This window comes from Sorex araneus, chromosome 1 (genome assembly GCF_027595985.1).
Source record: "Sorex araneus isolate mSorAra2 chromosome 1, mSorAra2.pri, whole genome shotgun sequence".
Classification (NCBI taxonomy): domain Eukaryota; kingdom Metazoa; phylum Chordata; class Mammalia; order Eulipotyphla; family Soricidae; genus Sorex; species Sorex araneus.
Genome location: NC_073302.1, coordinates 191739089 through 191751525, shown reverse-complemented (window position 1 = coordinate 191751525; position 12437 = coordinate 191739089). Strand labels below are relative to the sequence as shown.

Genomic DNA, 12437 nt, shown 5'->3' with positions numbered 1-12437 from the left:
CAGTGATACAGTGATATATACTCGAGTTTAAAACAACTTTTGTAGGGACCAGGGAGATAGCTCAAAGGGTTCAAGCACATATTTTGCAAACTGGAGGCCCCAGTTTAATCACCAAGACCACACGGTCCCTCAAGCACTGCGGGAAGCAACCGCAAGCACCACCAGTAAGGCCCTTGCACATCTATATTTTTAATTGTGTTCATCATTCCTTTTCTTTTTTTTCTAATTAAAGAAATGTGATTTACAAAGTTATTTATAGTTGTTTTGCACATGATATTTCAACACCAATCCCACCACTGTCAACTTCCCTCCAGCAGTGTTCCATATTTCATAGCCACCTCAAACCCATCCCATCCCCCCTTTCAACTAAACAGGCACATAACAAAGTTTCAGTGGTTGCTTTCCATATTTTTGTTTTTTTTGTGTGTGTGGAAAACAGTCCTACATTTTCATAGTTCTGGATCAAAGACTCTTAAACAACAGCTCATTATTTTTCATAGCTGTCAACCTTTATTTATTAAGCACCAGGAATATACTGAGATGGCTGCTATATTAAAAAACAACAACGACAACAACAACACATTTACTAATAGTAAGTGTCCCTGCCATTGAGCTTACAATCTAAAATGAAATACACTGAGAATACTTGTAAACCTATCTAAAAACATCTTTAAACTTAAAAATTTTGGCAAATAAATGAGAAAAATATCTATTATTTCAGATACAATGGCAAAAAATCTTTAAGCATAACCTGAAGGACTTAAACTTGTACCAGGATATTTCCCTTAATTATATTAGGCTTGGTAAGAAAAAGAGCACTTAGAAGTTGAATATGAAGAATTTTCAAAATTTCCATTTAAGACTTTAATCCAAGTCCTACAAAACAAGCCTGAGTTCTTTTTTTATACCAGGAAAGCCCGTGAAAAATAGTACCAACTAAATCAAGTTTGTCTTCTATTCTACTTGTAACATTTTATTTTCTTCCTCCTTTCTCACATATAAGGGCTCTAATGATACTAGTATAAAGGGAGAAAGTGCTGCAAATATTTAAAAAAAAAATGCCCAGAAATATTTGAGGCTTAACAAGCTGAATTTCTAAGCTTTTGGTTCCCAGTTTATGAGATGATGAGTGGAGACAGTGGCAGGACATGTGGCTACCCAAGAGCCTGGCCCTGCGGGCTCCATGACCACGCAGCTCAGGTGAGGCCATGTACTTGCAAAGTCATCATGAATACAGGGGAACGGCTGCTTTTCTATTCCATATTTTGGTAAAAGGACATTTAATAATTTAGTATCAAGATTTCCTAAATTGCAAACTCTGCACTACTCATCTATACTCATCATATAATATTTAGTGAACATCTTCAAGGTTTGCATTGCTAGTCATACAGAAGCAAAGACACACTGAAGGATATGACTTTATCAAATAAAAGACAAACTGGGGCACATATAATCTTAAACTTTATATGATTACTTTTCAATCATTATTACTCTTTTTTCTTTTTTTTTTTGAAGTAAATAGATTTTATTCAGAGGTTTCGAGGGAGGAAGGGTAAGTGGGAGAGAGAAATAGTAAGAATAACGCGCTCAAGGGAGAACGCGGGCTTCTCCAAGGGTGGAGGAAGCTCTACACACATCCTAGCACTGGACACGAAAGCATGAAAGTACACATCTTAAGGGGGAGACACGGGCGACACATGTGCTCGGGCACCACATGTGCTCAGCCACGTGGGCACAAGCAGCATATGGGCTCAGGCAGCAAATGCGCCACAATCATTATTACTCTTTAAACTCTAAAAGAACACTAAAAATTGGTTTGAAGCTATCTGAAAGCCAAATTTCAGATTTATTCTATAAAGTACATGCATAATCTTTTAAAAAAATACATGCTTGCAAATATTTTAACGGCAGAGTGGTAAGCAGAATCCTGAGTTCTTTTCATGGTAAAACCACTTACAGGCAATTAAAAAACAAATAACTTTTTCCTTAGAAATATATCTGAGCAACTTTCTTTTAGATAATGTAACAGCAGCAACATTTGAAAAATGTTTCTCAAATCTGCTTTGCATACAAATGTATAAAGAATGGTCCAGAAACTTTTTTTGTAAAGTAGAATAATTCATGACCTTTGACTTAAAATCGACACATCCCAATATAAAAGTATCTTTATACTTTTCAGTTATAGGAAATAAAATTCACTAGATTGGAAATAACTTGAAACATATTAAGATAATTTTCATCTACTAAGATAACAGAAAGATATTTCTATGTGTTTCCCCAAAAAGGGAGAAAAATTTTTGTTACTGTTTTTGGGCAATACCCAAGAGTGCTCGGGAGTCACTACCAGCAGAGCATGAAGTACCAAAGAGCCTGTGTTCAGTCCTTTGAGATACTTTTTTGACCCCAAGCTTTAAAAAATAATAACCGTAGTTGTAATAAATGAATTTCAGTTTACAAACCTAAGTGCACTTATTATCACCTATTATAGGATATGGCTAGGATTCTTAATTAAAGTATGTTTTTGCAAGACAAAGCAAATCTGATTTATATAAATCATAGGTATTAGTATGACTTAAAGGCAATGACCAATTCACATACATTCATTTTTCAAAATTATACATTCCAATCTATATATAATTTTGTATTCTAGCTTAAGACTACTTCTTAACTATAAGCTTAGAAGCAAAATTGCTGTCATACACTAAAAAATACTTCATTTATCAATATTGTATACTGTATTCTCAAATACTTAGTATGTACTTTTTTTGGGGGGGGGCATACCTGGCAGTGCTCAGGGGTTACTCCTGGCAGTGCTCAGGAGACTGTATAGAATGTTGGGTATTAAACCCAGATGGGCAAGAGCAAGGCAAGCATCTTATCCACTGTACTCTCTCTCTGGCCTCAGCTAGTACTTTTTTGCACAAAATTTTTAAAAGCATACTATTTTCTAGCTGTAACTGTTGCAAAGCAATTGGATAAAAGCAGCTCACAAAAATAATATATAAAACTAAGCATAATAATTATTGCATTTAATAACAGATATCCCATAAAAGTCAAGTAGCTCTGAATATACTTGTTTTTTAGTAATATGTATGTTCATACTACAACTTAAGATTCTGTAAGAGGGCCAGGGAGATAGTGAGGGGCTAAGCCACTTGCCTTGCATGGGGCTGATTGTGATTGGATCTCCAGCACTGTCAGTCACCTCAGAGGATGACCAAAGTAGCCCTTAGATATTACTGGGTGTGGCCTCAAATCAAACGTCAAGAAGAGATGGAGCTCTGGGCTCCTTCCCCATCTCAGGCTGCTGTGCCCCCAGCCCGGCCCTCTGCAGAAGCCCTTCTGCACCAGTCTCCGCTCTCTTCTCTCTGGACCCCAGGCAGCCTATCTTTCTCACCCCTCACATTGCTCTAAGGAAGTTTCTTGAAATAAAAATATGTTACTTCGTGAAACGCAAGCACGAAAGTTTGTAACTCTGTAACGGTAACCTCAAGGTGATTCACTAAAAAAAAAAAAAAGTCTGCAAGATGTTTTCTTTTCAGTCATTTTTTTCCCCCAAATTCCCTCCAGTAGTAGTTTGAATATTCTTTTGACTATAAAGTTCAATATTGTTACATTTATTTGAGTCATATAAAAGCTGATTCCTTACTTTCATTTCAAAGGTTATATTTAATTTTTGAACCTTAATTAAAACAGCATTTAGCCATGTATTTTTTCTATGAAGTGTCAACAATTTAATAGGGGTTACTAACAAAGGCAAATTTTAATTTAATCAAGATTTGAACTTGTTTACCATATTTAAATATAACACAAACTTGAGATAAAGCTTTAGTAAGGCTGGATCAATCAAATAATGTTGGAAATCTCTTATCTTTACAGTGAAAAAAAAATAAAATGAAATTATTTTCTTCCTAAGGTCTCAGCCAGTTTCTTAAGTCTTTTCTTCAACTCCAGTGGAAATTTTTCATAGCACTTCTTACAGACTGGCTTCATGTCAAACTCCACAAATTTATTCCTAAAACAATGAAGAAATTAGTGAAAATGCATTCAACACAGATATAAAGGCAACAGGAAATGACTATGTTAGCAAAATACTATAATCTAAATTCTTGCCCTTGGGGACTGGATCAATAGTACAGCAGGGAGGGTGTTTGCCTTGCATGCGGACGACCTGGGTTCTATACCCGGCATCCCATATGATCCCCAAGCATTGCCAGGAGTAATTCCTGAGTGTAAAGCCAGGAGTAACCCCTATGCATCGCCGGGTATGACCCAAAAAGAAAAAAAAAAAAAAATCTTGCCCTTGTGGCAAATGTAAAAGTTCACATTATTTGAAAAAAAAAAAAAAAAGGAAAAACTACCCTTGTAAAGTGATCCTCTGAATCTACCTCTGTAATACAGAATGTACATTACATTTCAGTCAATGCTAAGTATACAGGAAATTTAATGTATAGATGATTTAGAGGTACAGGGATATAGCTCAAAGTAGAGCACATGCCTGCATGATTATGTCCTAAATTCCATCACTAGTATCAAAAAAGTGAATGAATTAAGTTTAGGTAAGGTAATAATTTTGTTTATGGGCTACGAGAGCTCAGGAATCACTCCGGTGCTCTGGGGACTATATGGGGTGCCAGGGACTGAACCGGGTTGGTTGTATACAAGGCAAGTGACTTACCCTTGTACGTAGTAACGCTCAAGCTCTCTGTAAAATAACTGTTCTTTAACATGTTCTCATAGTATTTTAAACTATGTTTGACTGTGGGTTAGTACAGCAGGTAAGTCCCTTGCCTTACACAGAGCTGATTCGCCACATATGGTCCCTTGAGCCCGGGATGATCCCTGAGCACAGAGCCAGGAGTAAACCCTGAGCACCTGCAGGCTCTGGGCCCAAAATAGAAAGACAAAAGAAGAATTATTTTATTCGGTGATAAGCAAAGAACTGCAATTCTCTAATTTGAATTTTTTTCTCTTTCTTTCTCGAAGGCAAAGTGATCTTAAAATTTTCTATTTGGGAGCTAAGACGTTTCAGCTTTACTGGAATAAAATGGTTTGCCTCCCCAAGCCAACAAAACTTACCTTGAAAATCCATCTTAAATCACAGTGGATTATTTGGGTTGACAGAAATATGTTTGGGAACCCTTAAACCACCCAGAGAAGTACACAAGTAGGCATCCTATGGACAAGCTTTACATACAGCAAAGACAACAGGTGTCTTATTGTACACACTAGCTGGTCTTTGCTTAGGAAACGAAGCATGCTGAAAAGATAGAAAGAATTTAGAAAGTGACACTTCAAAGGCTCTACTGCATTATTCACTAAGGGCCCAGAGCCATGCCGGCAGTCCTCAGTTACTGTGGCCGGTGTGCCAATGGCCCGACAGTGACACAGTGCTGGGGCTCCACCTCGGCTTCCCGTGTTGCAAGGCATGCACGTTAGCCATTTAACTATTGCTCTCGCCCTCCCCTAAAATATTTTAGGGAGGGGCTAGAGAGATAGTACAGGGTTAAGACACCTGCCAGCCTTTGCCTGAGACCATGACCTCGGTGTGAATCTGGCTCTCTGGACGTGGTTCCCCAACGCTGTGGCCCTGGAGCACAGCAGATCAGGGTGTGACCCCGAACCAAGAACAAACACTCTGGGAAAGCAACTGAAGCCAAGCAGGAGGCCTGGGCCTGATTCCTGCCCATGTTCTCTGCAGTGAGGCAATAGTGGGGGGCAGGGAGAGGAGGAGGGGAGGGAGCAGGGGAAGGAGCAAGGGAGGAGAAACAGGGCAGAGAGAGGCAGTATAGGGCTACAGTGCTGGGCCTGCTCTGACCCCCAGCGGCACTGCCAGGGGGCGTGATCTCTGAGCACAGCTGCTGTGGTCCTCCCCAACCCCTCAAAGGTTTTAAAGAGCTAAAACCAAGATTTTAAAAATGGCATTATTAGACAAAAATATTCTAAACTTTTGTAATATCTAGTAAGAGGATGAAACTCTTTCCATTGAATCAGTTAGAAAGAAAAGACCTCCAAGCCTGCGGGGAGAGTGCCCAGTGGGCTGAGGGCTCTGCCTGTGGGACCCGGCTCTGCCCCGGGCATGCCACGGACCTGGGAGTGGTCCCCAAGTACTGCCGGACGTGGCCCCAAACGAACACCGACCAGAGAAGGGCCGTGAAGCGCTGGAGTGCATACTGTGTGCAGGAGGCCTGGGCCGTTCCCAGCAGCACACGGTCCTCGAAGCACCCTAGGAGCAGCGACCCCTCGAAACGATGCAGAACCAAGGAAAGGTGAGGTGGTTACAGACTAGGGAAAAGAAAGCATATGCAGCACTAAGATGAAACTTATTTACTTAAGCTTTCTGGTTGATTTGTGCCCACACCCAGTGTGGGGCTGGGGCGCTACTCTTTGGTATAGGGCTCAGGTTCCATGGTTTCTTGAAATGCTCCACCCGGGGCATTTCTGTGGGGCCAGAGACAGATTCTGGGGCTTTGTCTTGGAGCTATCAGCCCTGTTCTCTGACTCAATTTGGGGAGTCGCACTTGGCAGTGGCTGGGGAATGGCTCCCGTGAGTGGTGCTGGGGTCTGAAGCAGGGCTGGCTGCATGGAAGCGGCACCTTAACTCCCGGACTATCTCTCTAGTCCCTGTACATTCATCAACTAGGTAAAAGAATCAACCCTTTTCAGGTTAAATACTTATATCTCAACTTCTGATACTAATACATGCTAAGAAGAAAAAAGGCAAAAGACAAAACATTCTCACAGACTAACCAAAGAGAATGGTGAAAGTGCTGAGAGGGGGAGAGCAGTTACAGACAGACTGGCTTTTTCTTTTTCTGCTTGTCCTTATCCTTTGTTTCTCTCTCTCGTTTGGCAAGTCGCCTTTTAAATTCTTCTGGCATTTTCTCATAACAGTGCTTGCAGACTGGTTTTAGATCAATCTCAACAAACTTATCCCTTTGAGTAAGACAAGGAAAAAATACAAGAAAGAACAGAGAATAATTAAAGGAATAGCTTTTAGTTTTAGAAGAATTGAAAAGAAAAAAATGAGAAACCACATTAATTCTCCTTTAAAACTCTTTTAAAATATGTTTAACTTAATATAAAAAAAATAGTAGCCCAAAGTTTTCAATTTTAGTATTCACAGTGGACCAAAACTGTAGACTTACTTGAGTGTCAATTTAGTGTTACAGGTAGAACAGGCAAAACAGTTGACGCACCAGGCCTTATTAAGAGCAGAGACCACTGGCGAAAAAGGAAAGACATCAGATTAGACAGAATGGTATATCATGAAGGAACTACAGAGACATTTTTAAGTCTAAAATAGAAGCAAAGTTATTTCTATGACATTTGGAGGTCAAAGGTTAATGTGAAAAATAAATCAGTTTGTTTATTTTTTAAAAGTCAGTGCCATTAAATTTACTGAATTGACTGAATTAAGATCTTGATACCCATTATTAAAAGTACATGATCTGAGCATTTGTCTTCCATGTAGGTAAGGGGAGATTACTATTCCCTTTTCACCCTTTTACTTATTACATTTTTCCACCTAACCTTTAACATCCTATAAGTTACTATGATATTTTCACACAAAATCTTGTATTTTCTCTCACTCCTGTGAATGCTGCCGTGTATATTTAACACACCCTTCTAACAAGTTCTTCTGTCTTGCTTACTAGCATTCTCTACCATTTTTGACCCTATTGCTGCTGGCCTATCACAGAAACATATACTAGGTAAGCAATTAAAAAAAGAAAAAGCCAGATATAAACTTCATTACTTCAACAGTGCTGACCAAAAAACACATTCAGTAGAGGTAGGCAGGGATATAGCTCAATGGAAAGCCAAGCACTTGCCCTGTAGGTCTCTGGCTTGATCCCTGGCACCAAAAATACTCCCCAAATCCCAAAACCTTCCTTGGATGGCTTCTTTCTTGCATAGGAGGGAGTAATGTTATTTTCAATGACACTAAAGACTGCTTTCCGAATCAATTCTTTTGTAAACTGCAAATGGGCAAAATTTCAAAAAGTACTTCCTGAGTTTCCATGAAGATGGCTAAAACAGGAATGTTTTAAACTGTGGCAGGAAGTTTCTGGAAGAACTGTGCTAGCAACTATTAATAAACATAGCTGCTTCCTTTCTATCCAAGTCAGTAACCCTGCCTAATTATTACAGTAGAAGTGTCATAAGTCCTAGCTATGTCTACAGATAACTGCTAGTTTTAGCATCTGTCGGGTTCCAAGGGGACTCTTCCTAGCCACCACAGTAGACTGAACTGATCCTAATCAACACCGCTCTATAGCTTCCAAGTCAGATAAAGATAACACCAGGAAATCAAACATAAGAGACCTCTCAGGGTCAGTCGTGACCAAGTCCCACAGTTCTGACCACAACAGCCCTATGGCCCTGACCTGATGTCTTATCACAAATGAGTATGACCTGAGCTCTGCTAGCATGCTGGAGTGGCCCTGAAGGTCCAGTGAGGAGCACTGAATTGGAAGCTGGGCTGGAAGAGTATCCTGTGGAACAGCCTCGTCCCCACCTAGCACTCCTTTCCCCGCCAAAAAGGGAGAAATTACTAGATTGTGAACATACTTCAAACAGCTTCAACAATGATCCTCTTTCAGTGCTCACACTGCATATACATTTCATGTGCTTCTTGCTTTTGTGGGAGGGGAGCACTCCCAGTGGTGCTCAGGGGTCCCTCATCATGCCTCGGGGGTCTGACAGTGGCTGCCTGCAGGCACAGCAATTGCAGTAGCCCTTCATGTCCTCTCCCTGGCTGCCACAGGAAGTCACAAAAGATACTTACCATCACCTTCTATAACACGGTTGCAATGGAAGCAAACATCACCAAATAGCTGAAAAAATTTAAAAAGTGGCACAAATTTAAGATGTGTTAAATTTTCCTTTCGGCAGTATTAAGATTGAACCCAGCATTGATCTCAACATGCAAGGCAAGTCTACCACTGAATCGGAATCCCAACTCAAAAAACTAAAGTTTCAGAAACAAGAAACACTTAATATAATTTTAGTTCTCACCACTTTAAACATATATACAACACCCCCACCCCACCACCACCAAACAAGCAAACAAACTCCCAAACAACAGCTGGTCATGATGAGAAAATGAGCAAAATTCATTGATTTGTTTTTGTTTTGTCACACTTGGTAGTGTTCAGGAGCCGCTCAGGGGATGTTCAGGGGACCAAAACAGGTGCTAGGTCCAAGCCAGGATGCACAGAGTCCGCACATTAAGCCCTTTACTATCTCTCTACCGCCCCTCTGTCCTCACTGCTTTGGCAGGCAGAGAGGAGGTGCTCCCACAGTGCTGCGGGAGCCTGAAGGTTCAGTGCTTGGGCCACTGTGCACAGCATCTGGGGCCTGGCAGTACTGGGGGCCAACAGAACTGCTGCAGGGACCCTACAATGCTGACGATGGAACTGGGGGGACCTAAGCACCCCATAAACTAGATTTTATTAAATAATTGACTTTTCATCTCTCAAAACTAAAAAATCCTGGAAATGTTTTAGAGTTAAGAAGGCAGAATATGATAATTCTTTATGACACCTACAAGGATATTATTATCCTATTATCATGATACTATGTAAGGATATTATTGTTATTAAGTCTATTTTTATATAGGAGCTACGCGAGGGTGCTGGGGAAGTGTTGGGACATGGAGGACCTGGAGATCCTTAGTCCAACAGTCTGGGCCTATCAGAGTTCAAGGCCAGTGGTGCTCAGGGACCAACCAGGGTCAAAGTGACAGAAGTCAGGGGGCCATGTGACACCAAATCAAATTCAGGGCCATGAACACGGTAGGTGAGCTACATGTGAACTATCAGGCTGGCCTTGTAAGGACATTATTGCATCTACTTGGAAAACCACAAAAGAAAGTGCTGTGTGAAAGCTGTAATTATAGCACAGTGGGTAGGGCATTTGCCTTGCACATGGCCAACCCACAATTCCTCCATCCCTCTTGGAGAACCCAGCAAGCTACCTAGAGTATCCTGCCCACACAGCAGAGCCTTGCAAGCTATCCGTGGCTTATTCGATATGTCAAAAACAGTAACAACAAGTCTCAGAGATGTTACTGGTGCCCGCTCGAGCAAATCAATGAACAACGGGAAGACAGTGCTACAGTGCAACATAAATATATTATTTTTATATTATATTATTACATAATAATTATATTACATAAGAGTTCCAAATACTGCTTAGAAAATACACATTGAAGGATCTAGCAGACTATGATGAACTCATCAAAAGACTCAAAAAAAAACTGGCTGGATGAGCTGAGCACATGCTTGGTACATGGAGGCTCTAGTTTAATGCCCCTAAGCACTGTGAGGTGCATATCCTGAGCAAAGTCAGAAGTAGCCCCATATACACTATAGGTATGGCCACCCCCCTGCAGCCCCATATACACTACAGGTATGGCCACTCCCCTGCAGCCCCATATACACTACAGGTATGGCCACCCCCCCTGCAGCCCCCATATGCCCTACAGGTATGGCCACGCCCCCCAGCCAGGGGGTGGGAGGTAGTCATACACAATAAAGGTATGACCACCTTCCACCCCCGCCAAAATTAAAAAGGAGAATGCATGTATTTGTATACATTATATATATATATACCTGTATATACAGTTATGGGGTTGGAGAAATTGTAAGTGTACAACTGAAACTGCACTTGCTTTGCATGCAGCCAACCCTCATTTGATCCTGGTACCACATATGGTCCCCCAAACCCTGTCAGGAATAATCCCTGAGCAGAGAGCCAGGAAAAAAGTCCTGAGCATAACTGGGCATGGCCCAAAACCAAAAGCACAAATTAAGAAGATTTTTACATTTATCTAAGTATATTTTCATGGAGAAATAGTGCAAGTACATGCAAGTTATAAGTCTTAGTAAAAGTTGTCCTTAATATTTCTGTTTTGCAGTTTTTGTGTATCAAAATGATTTTCCATATAAAAACTCAAAAAAACAAATCTCCACAGATCCAATATCCTTATAGTAAAATACTGGTATGCTCAAATTCCTAAAAGTATTCAATAGTACCTGGTTATAATGGGTCTCACAATACGCCAGGCCCTTTCTCTCATAATGGCGATGTCCAAGAAATGGCTTTTCACACTTGGCACAAACAAAATGCTGAAAAAAATTGCTACAGGTCATTTTTGAATTAATGTATTCTATTTATTCTATAAAGAAAAACTAAAAAGTTTAAGATATATGAAGGTATATGAAAGTTTGAGATAATTATTTCATTTTTCTATCAGGAAGCCTGTTTAATTCATATCTCAGTCTTAATTCATGTCAAGTTTTTTGACAGGTTACTTCAAGACATTAAAACATCCAACTTATTTGAAACAAGACGGAATGAGAAAGAGGAGCAGTCTTAGTGGCAGCAATACAGGAGGGGCTGCTGCAAGAGCAGACACTGTCTGAGAACAAAAGCCCATGTCTTCTGCCATTAAAAGAGCACACAGCAGTATTTTATGTTTTCAACTGGCAATTTTTAAAATGCATCTTTAGAATCTCCTGACTTTTCTAGCACACCTAATGTGCAGACTCAAGAACTCGTGAACCCACCTCCACGTGCCACTGCTTGCCCATGGCATTCACCACTCGCCCTTCAATGGGCCGGCGACAGGCACCGCAGATGGGAACGCCCATCTTATCATGGCACGGCAGGCAGTACAGCTCTCCCTTCAGCTCCCGGGCGTCGGCTGTCAGCTCCTTCCTGTCCGTCAGAGATGATCAAGTGAGGAGGGTGCAAAAGGGCTGCTATACACACTCTGCATACAAGAGGCTTCGGTTTGCTCCTCAGAGTACCACCAAGAGCAATTCTGAGCGCAGAGCTGTGTGTAGCCCAACAGTGCCAAGCAAGGGAATTATATCAAGAGAGGAAAGAGGTGATAATATGACTTATGTACTTTTTATGTTCTTTTAAGATGCAACTATAATGATCCCTATCATCTGTTCTCTTACCTTAATATCAGAGTAACAGGAATTAGTAAGCTTGGCCAGATTTCGGATTTTTGCCAAAGAACTAATACACAACAATGGTAAAATATACAAATAAATCATCAGACATACATATGCATGTGTGTATATATGTATAAATATACACACCCACACACACAGGGGACAGCTAGCACTGCTTTGTCTACTTAGCAAAGAGCAGGGAAGGGATGGGGCATCTCCCTCGGGCCAGCCTTGCTGGCAGGTCTCCAGCAGGAGCGCTGCCGAGCGACCACTGCCAGGTCCCCCAAACAAGCAAACAAAAATGCCAAAGAGCAACCATGGTATGAAGGACATGTTAGTGATGCCATCTTCTCTACAGATTAAAGACTTTCCTGATTTAAAAGTTGGAATGAATTTTTAGCTTTGTACTGAGGATGTGGCTCAGTGGTTAAGCACTTGTCTTGCATAAGTAATTCCTTGGGATCG

The 12437-nt window shown here is 40.8% G+C and overlaps 1 protein-coding gene across 3 annotated transcripts in view; it reads right to left on the bottom strand.

Moving 5' to 3' along the window:
• Positions 1-1052: 1052 nt before the first annotated feature.
• LIMS1 (LIM zinc finger domain containing 1) overlaps positions 1053-12437 on the bottom strand; it is a 122157-nt gene continuing 110772 nt past the window's right edge. For 2 of the 3 annotated variants that reach the window (XM_055124207.1, XM_055124208.1), the window contains 6 exons: positions 11577-11727; positions 11043-11135; positions 8792-8840; positions 7149-7224; positions 6751-6936; positions 3885-4015 (listed from right to left, as the gene is read on the bottom strand). In XM_055124207.1, coding sequence (XP_054980182.1) covers positions 6789-6936; positions 7149-7224; positions 8792-8840; positions 11043-11135; positions 11577-11727 — 517 coding nt within the window. In that variant the 3' untranslated portion in view covers positions 3885-4015; positions 6751-6788. Of the gene's footprint in view, positions 4016-6750; positions 6937-7148; positions 7225-8791; positions 8841-11042; positions 11136-11576; positions 11728-12437 lie in introns of all 3 variants that reach the window. The other variant, XM_004621783.2, reaches the window with a different exon arrangement.